This window comes from Lissotriton vulgaris, chromosome 6 (genome assembly GCF_964263255.1).
Source record: "Lissotriton vulgaris chromosome 6, aLisVul1.2, whole genome shotgun sequence".
In the NCBI taxonomy this organism is placed as follows: domain Eukaryota; kingdom Metazoa; phylum Chordata; class Amphibia; order Caudata; family Salamandridae; genus Lissotriton; species Lissotriton vulgaris.
In genome coordinates, this window is record NC_141694.1 from 1112807681 (window position 1) to 1112832188 (window position 24508).

The window sequence follows — 24508 nt, forward strand, 5'->3', positions numbered from 1 at the left end:
AGAGTTTTCTTTGTGATGCTATTCCCTAAATGTTTCTTATGCCATAATCAAATTACTATTCCTCTCCATGTCCAGCTGGTGCATTTGTTAGTATACATTTCCCCATGGCACTGAATTGTAAATGTTGTTCATTAATTTTCATATTAGTAGGTGATGTGTTTATAGATCAGTTTTTATATGCATTTATTATTACTCACCAAATGATAGGGATTTTGAAAGCAATGATTATTTAAAACTGCTGCAATTATAGATCATTGTTCCTTTCTGACACATTGATTTCCCCTTTCAGCACTTTACTGGACAGTATTAGTCTCCAGTATTGGATGTTTCATATATTCACATTTCTGATTGATACACCTGCCTGTTGATTCCTCATCCTTTTGAATTACTCCAATGTGCAGCATTCCACAGAAACTTTTCTCCTTAGGTCTCCCATGTTGAGGACATCACAAAGGAACTGCTCCATTCATGACTTCACAGGACTTCATCGGAGCCATCAGCATGCGGACGTCGGTTCCCTTTTTTCCGTGCTGTCTACGCGTAACCTTTTTTTCCCCAGGCTCTCCATTTCTGGGAGTTTCTTTGTTGCTAGTGTTGCAACTGTGTTGCTGGATGAAGTTGGCTACTCTAAGGAAGTCCAGTTTCAAGTCATGGAGAGAATGTGGGGGCCAAATGTCAGTCACTGACCCCATGAGATTGTTTGTGGTGTCACACATCGGACCTTGACGTTGGGGCATGCACTTCCTGCAAGCACATGAATCCAAAGGCGCTGAAGGAGAGGGATGCCAAATTACTCATGGCTAAGGCGAAGAAGCAGAAGAGAGCTCCTAGGAGATCAAGGACCCGCTCCAAGTCGACGACTCTGCACACTTCGAGGTCTTCCAAGAAACACAAGAAGCGGTACCATGGTTCTCTGCGTCGTTCTACGAAGTTTGCATCTCTGAAGTCGGTTTCCCCTATTCCCAGAAACTCCTCGCAGGGATGAGATCTCGGACTCTGTCACTGGGGGTGAGTCCAGCCCTGTGTCCTAGAGCACAGACTCCTCCAGCTCCGAGAGAGCCAACGCCTCCTCCATTGCAGAGGTCATCCAAACTACCTCTGGCTCCGAATTCTCCAGCACCGCAACTGGAGCCGAATACAGTGCCTCACCGAACAGCTCCAGAGCCTGTGATGCCTGATCTGATGTATCCTGCTTTCCCTGCTCCGGGATAGGGTTTGTCGCTTTTTTTTAATGCAATGTTTGGCTTGTTCGCAAGAGCGGCAAACTCTACTGGTGCGCATGTTGACCCCATGGGTCCATTCTCAATACAAATGAGGGAGAAGGGGTGCATATAGGTCCAGCATTCAAGCCCCAATAAATGCAATGTAGCACCAAAGGTGTATACAGTTCCTGTAGGGTGGGAAAAGGAGGCTAGGTTGGTCAACACCCTTACTCAGTAGTGGAGTCAGAGTGTCTCCCAATTTGGGAAGTGGAGCCCTCACACACCCATTTGGGTGTCCTGCTTAATCATAGGGCTTGCTCCTTGTCAGGCTGGCGCTGCAATGCCTGGCAGGCACCCTATGATGGTCTTTTTATCAAATTGGGAGACACCCACATTCCACTGACCAACCTAGCCTCCTTCTTTCCCCACCTTAAAGGAATTGCATACTCCTTTGGTGCCCCATGGGTTTGTTAACATATTATCTGGGAAGCATTCCTCCTCACTTTCCAGGGCAGAACTCATGCTGATGGCTCCAGGGATTTGGCCTCTTCCGACGCGGAGATTCTCAACACAGGTGCAGTTCATGAAGGGTCGAGCTCTTCTAGATGGCGAATCTCCAGCGCCGTCTGGTTCGGAACCGGCGCAGACTACCTCGGCCGGCTTCGAACTCCTGTTCCTGTGGACCTCCATTTGACGCCGATCCCAAAGTTGCCGGCGCAGCGTCTGGTGCCACAGACGCCGGTTTTGTGGATAAGGTCTCGGAGAGAGGCTCAGAGGCTGTTGGAGGAAAAAGAGTACTTGGAGGAAGAAGAGTACTAAGAGGAAGATGGAGGGGCAGAGGCAGGAGAAACTGTAGATCCTGATCTGGATTTTGAGGGTTTGCAGGAAGCCAGTGGTCTGGACCCTTCTCCTGAGTGAGAGCTTTAATCACCAAAAGGCTTGCTGACGCAGGAGGTGACCCCTTATCATGCTGTAATCAGAAAGGCTGCCGACTTAGAGTTGAGGTCTAATATTCTGACGGAGGTGCTCAATTTCCCTTCCACCATTTCAGAGCCTTTACTTCACTTCAATGAGGCATTGACTGAGCCCACCCTCTGTCTGGCAGAAGCTAATGTCTACTCTAGCGGTCTCCAGGGCAGTGGCTAGGAGGTACAAGGTGTCCCCTCGGGATCCTGTTTTCCTGTCCACCCATCCTTCGCCGTTAAGCGTGGTGGTCTAGGCTTTGTGCTCTTCGAGGCTGTCTGCAGGTTCTTTACTATCTGCGCCAGCCGATGGGAAGTCCGAGTGCATGGAGCAATCGGCAAAGGTGTTCTCTTCGGGGAGTATGGCCCAAGAGTCCACCAATGCCTCATGCCTTTTGTGTTGCTACCTCCATGCCCTTATGGACTCAGCCAGGGAGGTTGTCCTGAAGTTGCCAGAGGAGGTACAAGGGCATTTCTCAGGTGTGTTGTCGGATGTCCAAGCTGCTGCCCGACAATTGATACAATCTGGTCTAGACACGGTTGATTCAGTAGCCAGGACGATGGGATAGTCTGTAGTGAGTAGGAGGCACACATCTTAGCGTGGTTCTGGATTCTCACTTGATGTCCAGGTCACATTGCTGGATTTGCCTTCCAATGGATCTCACCTGTTTGGGGCTAAGGAGGATTCGGCACTGCAGCGCTTTAAGGACAATAAAGCCACAGTGAGGTCTTTGGTGCTTCAGTTTCAACCCAGGAGCTTTAGGTAGTTGGGCAAGTTTCATGGCTTTGTAATAAACATGTCCTTTCGTGCCAGGCAACAGCCAAAGCAACAGCAGACAAATCCCTTGAACAGATCCTACAAAGGAAAGTGCAGAGGTTGTCTTTAGGGTGCTGCGCGACAGCTTGTCTCTTCCTCCTCTTCTGCCCCTTCAGCTGGTTCACCATCCTAGGGACGGGTGTCCCACTTTCTGTAGCATTGGAGGTCTGTTACTGTGGACTCTGGGTATTGAACATTGTAGAGAATGGGCATGCCCTACCCTTCCGGGATTCCCGCACTTCTTTCCCTCCCCGTCAGGGATTTTACTCAGAAGAGCATCCTCTGCTGCGTTCTGTCATTGTTGCAAAAGTGTGATCAAGGTGGTTCTGAAGCAGGAAAGGGGTCCAGGATGCTACTCCCGGTACTTCCTCATTCCCAAAAAAGAACGGTCATTTACAGCCGATCCTCGACCTTAGAGTTTTGAATTTTTTCCTCAAACAGGAGAAATTCAAAATGTTTACCCTGGCTCCGGTTTTTCTTGCGCTGGAGAAGGAAGACTGGATGGTGTTGATCGATTTTTACAGAATTCATATTTTCACATTCCCGTCCTGAAGTTCCATCGGAAGTGTCTTCGTTTTACGGTTGGGTCTCAACAATACCAGTTTACTGTCCTTCCTTTCTGCCTTACTTCTGCACCTCAGGTTCTCACAAAGGTGATGGCGGTGGTGGCAGCACATCTTATAAGGTCGGGGATTCGGTTTTGTCCCCATCTGGATGACTGGCTGCTCAAAGCAAAGTCGCCAAGGATGGTGCCTCGAAGGCACGTACAAAATAAGTGGAACTGACGTCAGCACGTTGAAGAGGTAGTCTTATGGCTCCAATGACGTCACGTGTAATCTCGAGTGGAGCACTTGCAGTAGGAAATCCTCGTCGAAGTGGTAGAGCTGAGTAGAAAAGGTTCAGTGAATGATGTGTATTGCGGCCATTCAAAAGGTGAGACATCCACAAGCGGTTACTTATCCACCAGAAAAGCGTAACCAAAGTAGTTCTTTTGACACAAACTTTCTGGAGGAATTTGGCAAAGTAGATCTGTTAACGGTTTTGTTTGAAGATTGGACATAATTCTGGATGACATATCTGTTAATCAGTAGGGGTGCTAGACTTGTTTACTGCATCACAGATCTTCCTTTTACGTAATCAGTACGGTCTTTACTGCTGTTCAGTGTGCAAGTTAATACTTGATATTTTTCAATTTAGCAGCTCCTAGAATAGGCTGCAATAAATGCTGCAACGTTCTTGGGGCTGCTCCTCCTCTTCTGTAGGGAAGTCCCAAATATGAGCACTTCCATCATATTTCAAGACAGCTGCAAGTCACACCAGAGCCTTCTTTTTGAGTGGGCTGCCTGCTACCACTACCTGGATGCCGCTGCTACCTGGATACTGCTGCTGCCTGACCCACTGCTTCCAAGGTAACCAGGTTGGCTACCCAAACTTTTTGGCTACTGCAGTGGTGTGCAAAACAAGCATGCAAACCAGTGAGCATGGCAGCCTGGCAGCCGAACACGCCAGGGCCATGAACTCCACGGCCACTTACGCAGTCTTCTCTCTTCACCTGCCCCTCCCCAATGCAGAAGCCCTCCTCGAAATGGACTTCCTCACTAAGATTTGCACAGACATCCCATTGTCATCCGGCTCGGCTCTATAAATAGGCCTGGGTAAATGAGGCTACTGGAGACACCACTTGGATTCTGTGCCCTGAGTTCCCTGCCTATAGTTGTCAGATGTTTCCTAGCATTTTCAAAGACTCTTAATTTTTGAGCGGTTTTACTTACATTTTTTTCAATCCTTGCTGTTGGTTGCTGGTGTCAAAGCTTGCTTTCCATTTGCCCAAAGCCACTGGGGGGGGAGGCACCCTGAAGGATAGATACTAGGTGTTTGCCAAGTTCCACTAAGCACTCATTCACTGCCCTCCAACTCCGCTGTCCACTACCCTTCAGGTTGCTTTACGGTTATTGGAGCTGGTGTACGGCTCGAGCAGAGTGGGACAGACGAGTGAGAGATGACTCAAGGCCGCCGTTGGTCGCATTTGCTCCATATCTGGGCTGTCTGGATGGCTAAAGGCAGCGAAAGACGTGTGGAGGTGCAGCGATAAGGGAGTCATAAAAGGTATCTAAGGCTAGATGAATGGCCAGGTGTTGACAGGCCACTGGAACATTGAAGCTGCTGATCGCCAGGTTGGAGCCAGAACAACTGTTAATGCAACTAACAGGCTTGTTTGGGCGGAGCTTGTGCATCAAGGAAATCTTTCATATCTGACGCACAGTGAAGACTGTCAGGGAGAGGGCGCCCATGGAGATGTAGGGTTGAAGGTTAGTCTCCGACATTTTGACTTTGCGAGACATGTTATTGAAGAGTTGTAAATTCACTTGAAACCTTGTTTCAGAGTATAAGATGTTAGCACGTGAATCCCTGCTCCACAGCCTATATTTTTTCGTCCTTGGAAAAGGTTAATCTTTCTTTTTTGATTTCAAGGTATTTTGTTGATTTTTACACATAGTTATCATTGCTTTATCGTTACAGGGTGGCAGCCCAAACTGGCTGTCCTTGTCAAGGATACAGGTACATGATATGTATGTTTGGCTGTCCCCTTTTACACTGTCTTGCTAAAAGAGTAAGAGTCGGTGAAAAGGGAAAAGATGGAGAATAAAGGAAAGAGAAGAGGAGATAGTGACTGTGACACTTCAGCACATTATTGCCTGTGCGTCTTCAATCTAGTTGACTCGTTCGGTCAATTGATGTGGGATAGTCAAGGGCATAGCATTTTGAGGAAGATCGGTCAGTCTGTTCCCAGGGAGTTCTTGGGACTACTCTCTTGAAGTAAACCGATTTTATCCATTGCATTGAAGAAATGTATGCTTTTTATGTAATCATTGCAAGTGTAAGAAATGTTAGATAAAAATTGTTGGGTTAAGTGCACGATGAGGTGAAATGGGTAATTTGTATTGTTGCATCAAGGGTTCCTACATATTTATCTTGTAGGACCAATACAGCCTAATATTTGTACTTTGGAAATGAAATCTGGTGAAATAAATTCTTTCTTCATATTTTATAGGTAAAACAACACCAACATGAAGAGCTCCAGAATGTAAGGAAGCACATTCACTCATGTTTCACTAATCTTGGTTGTTTCCTGTTACCACACCCAGGTCTTAAGGTTGCAACCAATCCAACGTTTGATGGGAGACTGACAGGTAAGGTGTTTGCTACTCCATCCATCAGTTTAATTTTATTAGCAATATATTTGCTCCATTGCTATCTCGTTAACTTGTGTTTATGATGAAATTTTGTCAGGTAAACGGAAAAATATAGATCTGCTTTTGAAATAATAAAATATTTGTAGGTATTGAGCCAGTAGACTTCAAAACTGTGTATGTTCTGGAATGCTATGTAGGAAACATGCCCCGTCGTCCAAACTGCCTGTTTGACCATTACATTAATTTTTTAATTGTTGAGACTACATTGGGGTCTGTTGGGGTGAAGGGCTGGCTGAGAAAGGCTAATAACCTGCTATTGGATATATTACTATTCTCCAGTATTAGGGGTGTCTTTCATAGATTCACATGCCTGAATCATTCCCTGTCGTCGGAGTGGGAGTCCCACGGTATATAGAAAAGCAATAAATGCCATAATACTAATAGCAAATATCATTAATACCCAACCAGGAAGTAAAGTAGCACCAGCTACAGTAGAAAAAACCATCACAATCGTGACTATCCTAGTCATTATGTATTAGTCCAAACTGCAGCCAATCAGGCGACAGCACCCACCAGAATGTTCTCCCCAGAGGCTCAGGCTCTCAGATTTTCTACTGCACGTCGTGTGAAGGGAGTCTCCCTGAGCTCTGCTCAGTTTTTTCTTCTACACAGTTAGTTTCTTCAAGTTTCACAAATGTCTTCTACAAAATCCCTGTTCAGGGCCTGTGATTCTTGTGGGAATCAAAGACTTTTCAAGGAAGATCCCCACAAAAAATGTTTATATTGCCTTTATCCAGACCATAAGGCAAAAGAGTGCAAGATCTGCCGGACCTTCCCCCCCTAAGACCATCAGGGACAGAGAAGGACGACTGCTGTTGTGGCTCAACAGACTCAAGGACAAAGAGGACCCTTTGTCTGAGGTAGGAAGCTTTGCCTCCGATTTTTCATTTCTTTCTACTAAGAGGAAGGCTGAAACAGAAGTTTCATCTCCAAGGGCGAAGGTGGCTAAGAAGGCTCAATCCTCTCAGGATGCTCCTGGGCCTAGTACTTCGAGTAAGACTCTCCCACCTACTAAAGGGGATAGTACGCCCTCTAAGAAGTCTGGGAAATCTACAGTTCCCAAGAAATCTTCTAAATCTGCGCCTCCTCAGTTGCCACCATTGACAATTTCAACGTCAAAAAAGGACTGTGTTTCCTCTCATGTGGCCACGTCTACCACCTGCACTATGACTTTCTCCTCTCCAAAGCCTACTCTTGTCATGTCTTCAGCTTCATCGCCTACACTGGTTCATGTTCAGATCAGGCTTATCTCGTCGTCGACAATTGTCCCGTCGACGACGGCCAAGGTACCGTCGACTAGTTTCTCGTCTACAACTATGAGGTCGACGGTTGGATCCCCGTCGACGAAGTTGGTGCCGTCGACGAAGCCGTCGACGACCTTTCCGTCGACGATGAAATCCTCGTCGACGACGAAGTCCACGTCGACGAAGCCACTGTCGACGACCTCGTCGACGAGGAGATCCTCGTCGACGGCAAAAACCACGTCGACGAAGCTACCGTCGACGACCCAGTCGACGACGATACCGTCGACGAGACAACAGTTTCAACAGCAAACTGAGGTACCATCGACGCCGCCTCTATCAAGCTGCACTACTTTGCAAGTTTGGTCAGCGCAGACAGCAGGGATTCCGTTACCATCACCTGCAACTACGGCTACGCTGTTGAAGAAAAGGGCTACTACTGAGACGATTTCTTCTACGCTAGTAGTACCAGAGAAACTCTTGGATTCCGATGAGGAAGGATCCTATGAGGATGAAAATTTTGGAGCAGCTAGAAGTCCATCTGACCTCCGAATTAAGGTTCAAGAGGATATAGAGGAAGAGATGGAGGAAACTGAGCCTACTTCGCATGCAGACAGGCCTGCTCCTGGTATGCAGATGCCGGACGATTTGTTTCGCAATCTGGAGTATATGCTCAGTGACTTACAGACGTTTCCTACCTTCAGAGTCTGGTGAATCTCCGGTATCTACACCAAGACCTAAGACAGGGACTCCGCTTTCTAAGCAGACGCAGCCAGTGGTTACTGTGACGTTGGAGGAAGGACGTCCAGCATTAGCTGCAACAGAAGTTTCAGCTCCTCAGGCAGGGGAGGAAGAGTTCTCAGACCATGAAGAACAAGAAGGAGAACTGGACAATGTGTCAGAATCGTCGGAGTATGAGGATTATAATGCAAACATGCCCTCTCCGGCAGAACCTACTACATCTGAGTCACCACCCGTGGACATTGCCTCATTCCACAAGATCATGGATAGAGCAACAAAGAGGTTCATGATAACCATGGAGTCAAAGCAAGAAGAATGCTTCTTGTATGATTTCAAGTCTACACCACAGAAACAGAGTTAAACCATTCCGATTATAGAATTCATCTGGAAGGAAGGACTAAATATCATGTCCAAGCCAAACTCTTTACCGGCAGTGCTCCCAAGAGTAGATAGAAATATAGGGCGCCAAATTCTTCTCCAGGGTGCCTTATCGGACAAGCTAAAGCAGACTCTGTGGTAGCGCAGGCAGCGCAAAAGATCTTCTGATCCAACATCTCAAGTCTCTGTTCCACCAGACAAGGATGAAAGACGCCTAGATTCTATCGGTAAGAAGGTTTCTACTATTGCAGCTACGACCATCAGGGCCGCAAACTCCCTAGCCATTTTAGGAAGATACGATAGGCAGATGTGGTCGGACATCTCGCCGTATATGGACAAGCTTCCCGAGCCAGATCGAACTGAGGCGAAGAAGATCCTTCAGGAAAGAGAGTGTGTCTCCTCTGAAATAATTGACGCTGCAGTGGACGTTGCTGCCACTGGATTTCGGCAGCTAGCGGGTGCAGCTGTTCTCAGGAGGCAAGGATGGTGGAAGGCAACATCCTTTCGGCAGGAGGTCCAAACAAGGATTATAGACATGGCATTCGATGGAGAATTCTTATTTGGAAAACATGTTGATGATGCTCTGGAGGCCATCAAAAAAGATACTGAGACAGCACGTTCGCTGGGTACTCTACAGTACCGGAAGTCTTCCTTTCGTGGAGCAAAAGGAAGATGGAATTTCTCTAATAGAGGAGGTTATAACCAGCAGCGCTCCTATTCTTCCGCCCAAGGAAACCAAAGATTCCAGCCATATCGGCAGCAAACATATGGGCAGAGGAAAGGAAATTTCTCTCAACCTCGAATAAATCTAATTATTGAGGGAGAGACAATAAGAAATGAGGTACGCATCCTGCCACCACTTTCTGCCAACCCGAACCAAATTGGAGGAAAAATATCCCAAAATTACTTAAATTGGTCCAAAATTACCACAGACAAATGGGTTCTGGATGTGGTAGCCAGAGGTCACATTTTAGAATTCGTAAAAACTCCCCCAAATTGCCCCCCAAAAGGACCGCCTCCAGCGCACCTCAAGGAGCTGTTCTACCAGATCAACACCATGATTCGGAAGGGAGCAATAGAAAGGGTACCTCATCAGAAAGGAAAAGGCTTCTACTCAAGATTTTTCCTTATTCGCAAAAAGTCGGGAGAATGGCGTCCCATCCTCGACCTGCGTGCCCTAAACAAATTCCTAAAAAAGCTGACATTCAGGATGCTAACACTTCAAGAAATCCTCCAATTTCTTTCGGCGGGAGAGTTTATGGCAACACTCGACCTTCAGGATGCATACTTCCACGTACCGATTTTTCCCAGACATCGGAAGTTTCTGAGGTTTAGAGTGGCTGGCAGGGACTTCCAGTTCAAAGTTCTTCAATTTGGACTGCGTTAAGCCCCCAGAGTGTTTACGAAGATACTGGCCCCGGTGGCTGCCCATCTTCGGTTACAATCGATACAGATATATCCATATCTGGACGATTGCCTTATCAAGGCCAGTTCTTTCGACATGGCGCAAGATCACATTCAAACAACTGTCACTGATGCAAAACCTGGGTTTCTCAGTAAACTTCGAAAAGTCACACCTCACGCCAGCAACAAGAAAGACTTTCTTGGGAGCGACACTGGATACCAAGCTCGCTCAAGTATTCACTCAAGGGAAAGACAGGAAAATGTTCAACGATTGGCTGCGGCACTGTTATTAAAAAAGTGCGTTTCAGTGCGCATGTTCAAGTCCTTCATCGGAATGATTTCTTCCTGCATTCTTCTCACCCCCAACTGTCGTCTTCGGATGAGGCCCTTGCAAGAAGAGCTCAGTCGCCAGTGGATTCAGGTATCGGGATCCTTCGAGGATATCATCCAAATTACGCCTCGAATGCGAGAAGCGATAAGATGGTGGACCCACTGATCCAACATACAAGTGGGATGCTCTTTCCTCACGGAAGTGCCCAGGTTCATGGTAACGATCGACGCTTCAATGACAGGCTGGGGTGCACACCTCCAAGGCATGACGGTCAGCGGGAAATGGAACCAGATCCAAATGAGATGGCACATAAACAGGCTAGAGCTGCACGCCATATTTCTAGCCCTGAAGTCCTTTCAAGCGACTCTAGAAGGTGCCACAGTTTTAATTCGGACAGACAACACCACCTGCATGCATTATCTGAACAAGCAGGGCGGCACAAGATCAGCCCGGTTGTCGCAACAAGCACAAGAGATCTGGAGTTAGGCCCTAACTCACAATATCCATCTGTCAGCGGTCCATGTTCCGGGAATCGCAAATGTGCTAGCGGACTCTCAGCAGGTCCGGGGGCTGCACTCACGAGTGGGAACTACATCTACCATCTCTAAACCGCATCTTTCAGATATGGGGGCATCCGGATTTGGACTTGTTTGCGACATACCAGAACCGGAAATGCCCATACTTTGCAAGCTGGGTTCCCCACAAGGACTCGTGCGGGGATGCCCTTTCGCTGAATTGGAATCAAATATTCGCATACGCTTTTCCACCGATACCTCTGATCCCGAAAGTCATCAGGAAGATGAAGAAGCAGCCATGCCGGTTGATACTGATTGCTCCACGATGGCCCAGGCAATACTGGTTCACCGAGCTACTCCTTCTCTCGGAATGCAACCCTATCAAACTTCCACGCATTCCGAATTTTCTCTCCACCCAGCAGGGCAGAGTGTACCATTCAGACCCGAACTCGCTGAAATTGTCAGCTAGGCTCCTCAGCACATGGAATTTGCACACCTAAACATTCCACAAGATTGCCAGGAGGTGCTGGCGAAGGCCAGAGCTCCATCCACGATCAAAACCTACAAACTTTAGTGGAAACACGTTTCTGTGCATGGTGCCAATCTAATGGTCTACATCCCATTCATGCAAAACCGGAGCAAATCCTTCCTTTCTTTTTGCATTTGGCCAGATTGGGTTTGGCACATTCTCTCTTAAGGTCTTCCTGGCTGCCATTTCTAGATTTCGTCAAGATGGATCAAGCTCTTTGTTTTTTGTACGGATCATGAAACAATTTTTCAAGGGATTATTTCATATGTTTCCGCCTGTACGGAAACCTCCTCCTTCATGGCATCTGAATGTTGTACTAACTCAGCTCATGCGTCACCCGTTCGAGCCAATCCATAAGGTGGACCTGAAATTCTTAACATGGAAAGTGTCATTGTTACTGGCCTTAACATCTGCTAGAAGGGTGAGCGATATTCAGGCATTTACATCTAAAGCGCCTTTCATCCAATTCACTGCGGACTCATTAGTACTGCGTACTAATCCAACGTACATGCCAAAAGTGCCTTTGGATTTTCATCTGAATGAGCCGGTTGTCCTCAAGACATTCTTTCCAACCCCTCAGTCTCCGGCTGAAAGAGCACTACATTTGTTAGACATTAGAAGATGTCTTAAGTTTTACCTATCAAGAACCTCTGCCACCCGCAAGACAGACCAACTGTTCGTGGCTTATGGACGGCAGCGCCAGGGCTGTGCAGTTACGAAACAGACCATTGCTAGATGGGTCTCCTCTACAATTGGACTTTGTCATCAGCAGGCCAGTAGACCCTTACAGGCCTTGCCAAGAGCACATTCTACAAGGGCGGTTAGCTCTTCCACTGCCCTTTTTGCTGGTGTGCCTCTTCGACAGATCTGCAGAGCTGCTACATGGTCTAGCAGACACACCTTTACTAGACACTACTGTCTAGATTCAGCAGATGACGCAGATGCTTCGGTTGGAAGAGCAGTGCTGCGCAATCTTTTCAAATAAGGTGAGCCTCTGTTCCACCTCCTCCTCTATGCTCTTTAGACGTTATTCCAGATGTCGATGATTATTGTTATACATGTATACTGTATATATATATTTGATACTCTGACGTCTACGAGCCTTATGCTAGGAGTACTGCTTACTATTCTGATTCAAGCATGTGAATCTATGAAAGACACCCCTAATACTGGAGAAGAACAATAGTTACTTACCTGTAAACAGGTGGTTCTCCAGTATTGGTGTCTTTCATAGATTCACATGCAACCCGCCCGCCTCCCCCCAGAGACTCACTCAGGCATTATGGGGTTTCACTCCTGTGCGAGAAAATCTGAGAGCCTGAGCCTCTGGGGAGAACATTCTGGTGGGTGCTATCGCCTGATTGGCTGCAGTTTGGACTAATACATAATGACTAGGATAGTCACGATTGTGATGTTTTTTTCTACTGTAGCTGGTGCTACTTTACTTCCTGGTTGGGTATTACTGATATTTGCTAAATGTATTATGGCATTTATTGCTTTTCTATATACCGTGGGACTCCCACTCCGACGACGGGGAATGATTCAGGCATGTGAATCTATGAAAGACACCAATACTGGAGAACCACCTGTTTACAGGTAAGTAACTATTGTTCATATAGTGCCTCTCCTATAGAATGCTTAAAACATTCCTTCACCTTTTGATTCTAAAGGGGCCGGAATTTGTGAATGTCTCGTAGTGGTCCGTCACCTTCTGGAAGCAGTCAGACTTTATTCTTAAACTCTTAAAGAAATCCTTATATTCCCCTTCCCAGACAGGCGATTCTTCTCAAACATACCAGTAGGTGTTCTGGTAATGGTTGGAGGTAATGCTGGCTGTGCAGCTTGCAGGTGGGCCAGCCGGCGCAGGGAACTGGATGTGGTCAGCACTCTTTGGTGACAATACAACATGCTTTGCTTTTGGGATACAAGAAGCTCCGATATCGCTCAAGGTGCTGGTGTAAAAGGAACTTTCGGGGTGCCACTATAAAATATGGTGGACCAATGCTTGGCTTAATTTGCTCAGCTATGAATGCGTGAAAGGGACTTTGGGTAATTTGAGAAAATTATTAAAATACGTGGACCGAACTCCTGATGCGTCGGAATTGGCAGAGATCCAACACTGCTAGACCTATATTGGATCCATAGCCAAACGGTCATTGAAAATTCATATAGATTTCTATAACCTGGAAGAAGTTAAGCAGTATGCAAACTTTGTTAAATTGAAGTGGTAGAGACTAATGCGTTTTTCCAACTCTACCCTACAAAGACATTTGAAAAACCCACATTCTGAAATAAATCTCATTAGGGAAACCTCTGCCCTTTGTTTTGAGAATGACCCAAATGGACTTGAAGTGCTGTTCACATAAAAAAATAAGTGACACCACACAATATTGCAGTGCTGTTCAAAAAGCATACTGGAAAGCCAATGCGCAGGTTTACAATGCTTAATTCTATATAATCCATATATGTACCTTGGCAACACCTGTCTGGCTTGTTATGCCTTCGAAGTGTTTGAAGTACTTTGTATGGCATAGTAGATTAGGCGAAATCTATGTAATTTCTTGTTTGGACAGTCCTTCAGTTCATAAGTTTGAAATACATAGTTAATTTGAACCTGTTCAAGTCTGTGGTCCAGCTGATGGAATATTTATTGCTTTCTTGATATGTAAGATACCTTTTTCAGCTGTTGATTTGTATTTCATTATTACAGACATAGATGATGATTTTAAAAAAGAACTTGAGAACCTGGTGCCCTTATTGCTTTCTCCAGAGAGTTTGGTAGAAAAAGAGATCAGTGGATCCAAGGTGACATGTCGAGATCTTGTAGAGTATTTTAAGGTAGGCAGTCTTTTCCTTATACTTTTGATAAAGGACAATGCTATGTTTTTCTGCCATTTACATGCATTATCTCTCTTTAGGGGTGCAATTTGCTACTGCATTTAGTCTATTTTTTAATAACGATCCGAATTAAAATTGATAGTCCTTATATTTGTATTGTCATGTCTAGCCAAGCTGTCTGCCTAGAAGACATTGACCCTTTTCTTCATGAAGATAGCTCAGTGTTTTTATGCCTAGTTATGTCATTTTGAGTTACTGTTCGAGTATTAGCCCTCCCCATTCACCTGTGTGCTGAGGCCTATGGCATTAACCATTTGGTTGAAGAATTCTCTGCTAGTAAGCCATTTTAGTGAAAGAAGCTTTCATAAAAAAATTCTCCCAGCTCATTTCACGATCGGAGTTACACTTAACAGAGCTGTTAAATGCAGGGAGAGATGGAGTGAAGAAGTAATCCATTGGTAGCACAGTTAAAACGTCACTTGAGGAACGTCACTTGAGGAACGCCACTGCAGTTGTACACTCGAAATTTTGAGACAATTCAACGGTTATAGCTGTTGGTCCGCGCCTCATTGAGTTGCAATGGAAACGTTTCGTATTCCTGCAGCAACTGAAGCTGGTGCACAAGCTTCTCGGGTAGGCCCAGACTTTAAGGCTAGAGCCACATGCCAACTAATTTACTGTATTATAAAATGAGCACAATTCTGCTCTATTGATCCACTAGCTTCCATTCTCATCGAGAAAGGAAAATAACGGGCAATAATGTATAGGTTTTGGCTCATCCGCCACAGCCATGAAAATAACTATTCCTACCTCTTCGCTTGCTCTTTGAAAGGTTATTCAATTACCTCCCAAATAATAAATCTCAGAATTTGCATGAAGTGTTGAATTAAAGTTTGCTGCTGTCCAATCACATAAGTGCAACTTTGAACTCCTAGAGTTTATCAATCCGTGGATCTTGTTGCTGTCTGAAACTCAGAACGTCTTGGTGACTCTAGTTAGCTGAGCACAAACTTGATGCACAAAAGATTTTAAATGTTCAATTTCGCAGCACTCGCCCGCCCTTTCACTCGCCCGCCCGCCCTTTCACTCGCCCACCCGTTCACTCGCCCGCCTGCCCTTTCACTCGCCCGCCTGCCCTTTCACTCGCCCGCCCGCCCTTTCACTCGCCCACCCGCCCTTTCACTCGCCCACCCGCCCTTTCACTCGCCCGCCTACCCTTTCACTCGCCCGCCTACCCTTTCACTCGCCCGCCTACCCTTTCACTCGCCCGCCCACCCTTTCACTCGCCCGCCCACCCTTTCACTCGCCCACCCACCCTTTCACTCGCCCACCCACCCTTTCACTCGCCCACCCACCCTTTCACTCGCCCACCCACCCTTTCACTCGCCCACCCACCCTTTCACTCGCCCACCCACCCTTTCACTCGCCCACCCACCCTTTCACTCGCCCACCCACCCTTTCACTCGCCCACCCACCCTTTCACTCGCCCACCCACCCTTTCACTCGCCCACCCACCCTTTCACTCGCCCTCCCACCCTTTCACACGCCCTCCCACCCTTTCACACGCCCTCCCACCCTTTCACACGCCCTCCCACCCTTTCACTCGCCCTCCCACCCTTTCACTCGCCCTCCCACCCTTTCACTCGCCCACCCACCCTTTCACTCGCCCACCCACCCTTTCACTCGCCCACCCACCCTTTCACTCGCCCGCCCGCCCACCCTTTCACTCGCCCGCCCACCCTTTCACTCGCCCGCCCACCCTTTCACTCGCCCACCCTTTCACTCGCCCACCCTTTCACTCGCCCACCCTTTCACTCGCCCACCCTTTCACTCGCCCACCCTTTCACTCGCCCACCCTTTCACTCGCCCACCCTTTCACCCGCCCACCCTTTCACCCGCCCACCCTTTCACCCGCCCACCCTTTCACCCGCCCACCCTTTCACTCGCCCACCCTTTCACTCGCCCACCCGCCCGCCCTTTCACTCGCCCACCCGCCCGCCCTTTCACTCGCCCACCCGCCCGCCCTTTCACTCGCCCACCCGCCCGCCCTTTCACTCGCCCACCCGCCCGCCCTTTCACTCGCCCGCCCGCCCGCCCGCCCTTTCACTCGCCCGCCCGCCCGCCCTTTCACTCGCCCGCCCGCCCGCCCTTTCACTCGCCCGCCCGCCCGCCCGCCCTTTCACTCGCCCGCCTGCCCTTTCACTCGCCCGCCCGCCCTTTCACTCGCCCGGCCGCCCTTTCACTCGCCCGCCCGCCCTTTCACTCGCCCGCCCGCCCTTTCACTCGCCCGCCCGCCCTTTCACTCGCCCGCCCTTTCACTCGCCCGCCCTTTCACTCGCCCGCCCTTTCACTCGCCCGCCCACCCACCCTTTCACTCGCCCGCCCACCCACCCTTTCACTCGCCCGCCCACCCACCCTTTCACTCGCCCGCCCACCCACCCTTTCACTCGCCCGCCCACCCACCCTTTCACTCGCCCGCCCACCCACCCTTTCACTCGCCCGCCCACCCTTTCACTCGCCCGCCCACTCTTTCACTCGCCCGCCCACTCTTTCACTCTAACTCCTAGAGTTTATCAATCCGTGGATCTTGTTGCTGTCTGAAACTCAGAACGTCTTGGTGACTCTAGTTAGCTGAGCACAAACTTGATGCACAAAAGATTTTAAATGTTCAATTTCGCAGCACTCGCCCGCCCTTTCACTCGCCCGCCCGCCCTTTCACTCGCCCACCCGTTCACTCGCCCGCCTGCCCTTTCACTCGCCCGCCCGCCCTTTCACTCGCCCACCCACCCTTTCACTCGCCCACCCGCCCTTTCACTCGCCCACCCGCCCTTTCACTCGCCCACCCACCCTTTCACTCGCCCTCCCACCCTTTCACTCGCCCACCCACCCTTTCACTCGCCCACCCACCCTTTCACTCGCCCGCCCGCCCACCCTTTCACTCGTCCTCCCGCCCACCCTTTCACTCGTCCTCCCGCCCACCCTTTCACTCGTCCTCCCGCCCACCCTTTCACTCGTCCTCCCGCCCACCCTTTCACTCGTCCTCCCACCCACCCTTTCACTCGTCCTCCCACCCACCCTTTCACTCGTCCTCCCACCCACCCTTTCACTCGTCCTCCCACCCACCCTTTCACTCGTCCTCCCACCCACCCTTTCACTCGTCCTCCCACCCACCCTTTCACTCGTCCTCCTACCCACCCTTTCACTCGTCCTCCCACCCACCCTTTCACTCGTCCTCCCACCCACCCTTTCACTCGTCCTCCCACCCACCCTTTCACTCGTCCTCCCACCCACCCTTTCACTCGTCCTCCCACCCACCCTTTCACTCGTCCTCCCACCCACCCTTTCACTCGTCCTCCCACCCACCCTTTCACTCGTCCTCCCACCCACCCTTACACTCGTCCACCCACCCTTTCACTCGTCCACCCTCCCTTTCACTCGTCCACCCACCCTCCCTTTCACTCGTCCACCCACCCACCCTCCCTTTCACTCGTCCACCCACCCACCCTCCCTTTCACTCGTCCACCCACCCACCCTCCCTTTCACTCGTCCACCCACCCACCCTCCCTTTCACTCGTCCACCCACCCACCCTCCCTTTCACTCGTCCACCCACCCACCCTCCCTTTCACTCGTCCACCCACCCTCCCTTTCACTCGTCCACCCACACACCCTCCCTTTCACTCGTCCACCCACCCTCCCTTTCACTCGTCCACCCACCCTCCCTTTCACTCGTCCACCCACCCTCCCTTTCACTCGTCCACCCACCCTCCCTTTCACTCGTCCACCCACCCTCCCTTTCACTCGTCCACCCACCCTCCCTTTCACTCGTCCACCCACCCTCCCTTTCACTCGTCCACCCACCCTCCCTTTCACTCGCTTTCACTCGTCCACCCACCCTCCCTTTCACTCGTCCACCCACCCACCCTCCCTTTCACTCGTCCACCCACACACCCTCCCTTTCACTCGTCCACCCACACACCCTCCCTTTCACTCGTCCACCCACACACCCTCCCTTTCACTCGTCCACCCACACACCCTCCCTTTCACTCGTCCACCCACCCTCCCTTTCACTCGTCCACCCACCCTCCCTTTCACTCGTCCACCCACCCTCCCTTTCACTCGTCCACCCACCCTCCCTTTCACTCGTCCACCCACCCTCCCTTTCACTCGTCCACCCACCCTCCCTTTCACTCGTCCACCCACCCTCCCTTTCACTCGTCCACCCACCCTCCCTTTCACTCGTCCACCCACCCTCCCTTTCACTCGTCCACCCACCCTCCCTTTCACTCGTCCACCCTCCCTTCCTCCCTTTCACTCGTCCACCCACCCACCCACCCTCCCTTTCACTCGTCCACCCACCCACCCTCCCTTTCACTCGTCCACCCACCCACCCACCCTCCCTTTCACTCGTCCACCCACCCTCCCTTTCACTCGTCCACCCACCCACCCTTTCACTCGTCCACCCACCCTTTCACTCGTCCACCCACCCTTTCACTCGTCCACCCACCCTTTCACTCGTCCGCCCACCCTTTCACTCGTCCGCCCACCCTTTCACTCGTCCGCCCACCCTTTCACTCGTCCGCCCACCCACCCTTTCACTCGTCCGCCCACCCACCCTTTCACTCGTCCGCCCACCCACCCTTTCACTCGTCCGCCCACCCACCCTTTCACTCGCCCGCTCACCCTTTCACTCGCCCGCCCACCCTTTCACTCGTCCGCCCGCCCTTTCACTCGTCCGCCCGCCCTTTCACTCGCCCGCCCGCCCTTTCACTCGTCCGCCCGCCCTTTCACTCGTCCGCCCGCCCTTTCACTCGTCCGCCCGCCCTTTCACTCGCCCGCCCTTTCACTCGTCCGCCCGCCCGCCCTTTCACTCGTCCGCCCGCCCTTTCACTCGTCCGCCCGCCCGCCCTTTCACTCGTCCGCCCGCCCGCCCTTTCACTCGCCCGCCCGCCCGCCCTTTCACTCGCCCGCCCGCCCTTTCACTCGTCCGCCCGCCCGCCCTTTCACTCGTCCGCCCGCCCGCCCGCCCTTTCACTCGCCCGCCCGCCCTTTCACTCGTCCGCCCGCCCGCCCTTTCACTCGTCCGCCCGCCCGCCCTTTCACTCGTCCGCCCGCCCGCCCTTTCACTCGTCCGCCCGCCCGCCCTTTCACTCGTCCGCCCGCCCGCCCTTTCACTCGTCCGCCCGCCCGCCCTTTCACTCGTCCGCCCGCCCTTTCACTCGCCCGCCCGCCCTTTCACTCGCCCGCCCGCCCTTTCACTCGCCCGCCCGCCCTTTCACTCGCCCGCCCGCCCTTTCACTCGTCCGCCCGCCCGCCCTTTCACTCGTCCGCCCGCCCGCCCTTTCACTCGTCCGCCCACCCTTTCACTCGTCCGCCCACCCTTTCACTCGTCCGCCCACCCTTTCACTCGTCCGCCCACCCTTTCACTCGTCCGCCCACCCTTTCACTCGTCCGCCCACCCACCCTTTCACTCGTCCGCCCACCCACCCTTTCACTCGTCCGCCCGCCCACCCTTTCACTCGCCCGCCCACCCTTTCACTCGCCCGCCCACCCTTTCACTCGTCCGCCCACCCTTTCACTCGCCCGCCCACCCTTTCACTCGCCCGCCCGCCCTTTCACTCGACCGTCCGCCCGCCCTTTCACTCGACCGTCCGCCCTTTCACTCGACCGTCCGCCCTTTCACTCGTCCGCCCGCCCTTTCACTCGTCCGCCCGCCCTTTCACTCGACCGTCCGTCCGCCCGCCCTTTCACTCGTCCGCCCGCCCTTTCACTCGTCCGCCCGCCCGCCCTTTCACTCGTCCGCCCGCCCGCCCTTTCACTCGTCCGCCCGCCCGCCCTTTCACTCGTCCGCCCTTTCACTCGCCCGCCCGCCCTTTCACTCGCCCGCCCGCCCTTTCACTCGCCCGCCTGCCCTTTCACTCGCCCGCCCGCCCTTTCACTCGCCCGCCCGCCCTTTTACCCGCCCGCCCTTTCACTCGCCCGCCCTTTCACTCGCCCGCCCGCCCTTTCACTCGTCCGCCCGCCTGCCCTTTCACTCGCCCACCCACCCACCCTTTCACTCGTCCACCCACCCTTTCACTCGTCCACCCAGTCAGTCAGTCACTCACTTTTATTCGATTTTTAAAAAATAATAAAAAGACACAGGATACATTTCAAAGGTTACACGTACAAAAAAGTTAAATAACACAGGGAGAATATTTACATAATATGTACATAGTAATTCATAGTTCATAGCAGCTGAATGTAAAGTGACATGAGCGCAAGCAAATCCTATATACAGAAGAAATAGATAAAAAGGTTAAAAAGGTACATTTAAGATATATAAAACATCGCTAAATCTATTTTCTTGTGAGAGTTAAATTCTTAAAAAACAGTTGCCTTTAAAAAATTTCGTTTATAATCAATCCATTATTACATTTTCTGCGCTTTTTATTGATGCGTACTCCTGCTACTAAAAAACTTGCAACATGAAAGGTGACGTGTGCATTGTGCAAAAGTTGCAGGAATAAGAGCGCTGGCTTCACATGTATGAAGCGGGCCTCTCTAAGGATGGGGACAAGATATTTCCTTCTGATTTTATCATAGTGATCGCAGAACATAATAAAATGTAGGGTGTCCTGGGGTGAGAAGTTATCACAATCACATGGTTTATTGTTTTCCGGCGTCTCCCATCTATAGTATGAGCCCCAAAAAAAAAAAATGAATTAAATTCAACCGAAATCTAATTAAAAGAAAGCGGTGGAAAGAGTTGTTTACAAGTATCAGGTAGGGTTCTGGGTCTGGGACGGTTTTCAATCTGAAATTCCTTCTCACTGTAAATTTCATAAGTTCGGTTTCCTCTCGCTCTGAAATAAAAAGGTTCATCAGTGAATCCTTAACTGTTTTAACGTCCGCTTTGGTTATGCTCATAGGTGAGTAAAAAAGGTCGATGCGTCCCACCTTTGCTAACATATTTTTTACATACAACATCCAGGGGATCTTGAGAACTCCATCCAAATTTAAACAATCTTCTAGAATTTTATGATTTAAAGAGATCTCTTCATTTAACCAGGTTTTGAGCCAAGTAGTAACCGGGGCAGATTTTATCACATCAGAGACATACCCAACTCCCAGTTCTGAGTGAGTGGGAAAAAGTAGGGGTAGACTGGGGAACAGAAAGCAATGATCTTAAAAACCTGTTTTCTGCCCTTTGAATAGGGACAGGCTCTATGTATCCCCAGATTGAAGCCCCGTAATTAGCGATTGCATTATATACTTTGAGGATCGCGCTCGTCGGTCTTGAACCCAGTTTTCTGGCAAAATTCAGGATGGCTCCTGTCGATCTGCTTAGTGCATTGGATTTGGCCTTAAGTTGGGGACCCCACGTACCTTTATCATCAAATAGGACGCCCCGGTAGGTAAAAGAGGGAACCCTCTGGACCTCCTTTCCTAGACAGACCATGGTTATTGGTCTCCTCTTTGTCCCTTTTATTCCCATGATCATGACGTGAGATTTTTGTGTGTTCACTTTTAGGTCTAGTGAGGTCATGAATTCCCCAAAGGAGGCCAGGAGTTTATTCAGGGCAACACCGGTTCTCGCCAAGAGGACCGCGTCATCCGCGTACAGGAGAACTGGAATGTTAGTGTCTCCTGCACGCGGGACGTCGGCGCCCAAGGCAGAGAGAACCGGCTCAGGGGTGTTTATGTACAAAGTGAAGAGGAGCGGGGCAAGAATACATCCCTGCCTCACTCCTCTCTCGGAGCTGAAGGGATTCGTCCACCCACCCACCCTTTCACTCGTCCACCCACCCATTCACTGGTCCACCCACCCACCCACCCTTTCACTCGTCCACCCACCCTTTCACTCGTCCACCCACCCTTTCACTCGTTCACCTCGCTGAACTACCCAAAATCGCAACCCTCCCACGGCCAACAGTACCTGGGGGCAACAATAGATACACTGGCAGCAAAAGCATATCCTAACGCAGCACGGATCAACTGAATGCAAACATTAATCCAAAGGTTCAAACCTCAACACGGACAACATGACAGCTATGTATTATATTCAAAAACAGGGAGGAACACACCACAGCTGTCGCACCTAGCTCAAGCAATGTGGAAATGGGCCATTCAGAGGAACATGTTTCTCATGGCAGAGCACCTCCCCGGCAAGGACAATGCTCACAGGTACAGTCAACAAATGCACGAATGGGAGATTCACCCCTAAGTGCTCCAATCATTCTTCCGGAAGTGGGGACACCCGGAGATAGATCTGATTGCCACAAGCGAAAACGCAAAATGCCAGTACTTTGCCGCCAGGTTCCCACATCCACAGTCGCAAGGCAATGCGATATGGATGAACTGGTCAGGCAAATTTGCGTACGCTTTTCCCCCAGCTCCATTAATACCGCTAGTGGTACGCAAACTACGCCAACATTCACTGACGCTAATCCTAGTTGCTCCCACATGGGCGAGGCAACCAAGCTACACAACGTTCCTAGAACTGTCAGTGGTGCCTCATCAAAGACTGAGACTCACACCCAATCTCCTAACTCAGAGCCATGGAGAAATCCAACATCCAGATCCGCAACAGCTGAACCTGGCGATCTGGCTCCTGAAATCATAGAGTTTGGATACCTAAACTTGCCTCCAGACTGTATGAACATTATCAAGGAGGCAAGAAAACCCACTACCAGGGCATGTTATGCAGCTAAGTGGAAACGTTTCGTCATTTACTGCAGAAACAATGATATAAACCCACTTGATGCTTCAACTCAAAACATCATTTGCTATCTCTTGCACCTACAACGCTGCAATTTAGCCTATTTATCCATCAGGATACATTTAGCTGCGTTAGCAGCGTATCTTCAAAACAGGCAACACCTTTCACTATTTAGGGTGCCAGTAATTAAAGCGTTCATGGAAGGACTTAAACGCGTAATTCCTCCAAGACACCCACCTTAACCAGTCTGGAATCTAAACATCGTTTTAACCAGTCTTATGGGACCACCTTTTGAACCACTACACTCATGCGAACTACAATTTCTTACTTGGAAGGTGGCTTTCCTTATTGCCATTACTTCACTTCGAGGAGTTGGCGAGCTGCAAGCCCTAACTATTCAGGAGCCATTCATTAAAGTACATGCAAATAGAGTAGTTCTTAGAACAAACCCTCAATTCATGCCAAAGGTGGTATCCCATTTCCATATAAATCAAACAATAGAACTGCCAGTGTTCTTTCAAAACCCACAGACAGCCGAAAGGGCCTTGCATACTCTAGATGTCAAGAGCTCTACTATACTACATAGATAGAACCAAGGCATTTCGAAAAACAAAACAGTTTTGTTGCTTTCTCACCGCAACACAAAGGCAACCCTGTTTCAAAATTAGGTATAGCCAGATGGATCGTTAAGTGCATCCAGATATGTTATTTAAAAGCAAAACACACCTTAACTGTTCCCCCTAGGGCGCATTCCACACGCAAGCTAGGGGCATCCATGGCTTTCCTGGGTAATATTCCTTTACACGAAATTTGTAGAGCAGCCACATGGAAAACCACACATACATTTACAAAACACTATTTTGTAGATGTACATTCAAAACAGCAAGCTGCTGTAGGACAGGCTGTTCTCAAAACTCTTTTTCAGACTGCTGCAGCTGACACAGGTAGCCACCGCTAAGGGAGATACTGCTATACATTCTATGCACAGATATGAATTCAGCAGCCCACATGCCTCGAACGGAATATGCAACTTACCAGTATGCATCTGTTCTTGGCATGTAGGGCTGCTGACATTCATATCGCCCACCCACCTCACCGGTGCCTGTCGCAGCTGTAGCATTCACTCTTTGCATGGCCATCTCTTACTGTACTATACTCCATCTCTGCCACAATGGCAAAAAACAATCTGAGGATGGAGAGGATGCCCATGCGCACTGTAGTCCGAAGGAGGAGCCACCTATCTCGTGATACTTCGAAAACTCTTCCAGGACAACAATGTGCAATCATCCGGACCCAACACTAGGCGGCGATCTATGCACAGATATGAATGTCAGCAGCCCTACATGCCAAGAACAGATGCATACTGGTAAGTAGCATATTCCTTAATTGGGGCACTTGCCCAAGAATGGTCTGAATCCCGATGGGAATAGAGGTTCAAACCTTAGGAGACACAATAGGTATTTACCTTGTTTAAGAACGGATGATGTTAAAGTCTCACATGTCCGTGATAATTAGAACGATGTGCGTTACTCTATTATTAATTACCATGAGGTGAGAGAATTGTGTAGTGGCATTATGCACTAGTAACTTTACACTA

The 24508-nt window shown here is 49.9% G+C and overlaps 1 protein-coding gene across 2 annotated transcripts in view; it reads left to right on the forward strand.

The window, feature by feature from the left end:
* Window positions 1-24508, forward strand: part of ATL2 (atlastin GTPase 2) — an 837115-nt gene that overhangs the window by 591308 nt on the left and 221299 nt on the right. For both annotated transcript variants that reach the window (XM_086927189.1, XM_086927190.1), the window contains exons 8-9: window positions 6034-6172; window positions 14085-14212. In XM_086927189.1, coding sequence (XP_086783315.1) covers window positions 6034-6172; window positions 14085-14212 — 267 coding nt within the window. The remainder of the gene's footprint in view (window positions 1-6033; window positions 6173-14084; window positions 14213-24508) is intronic.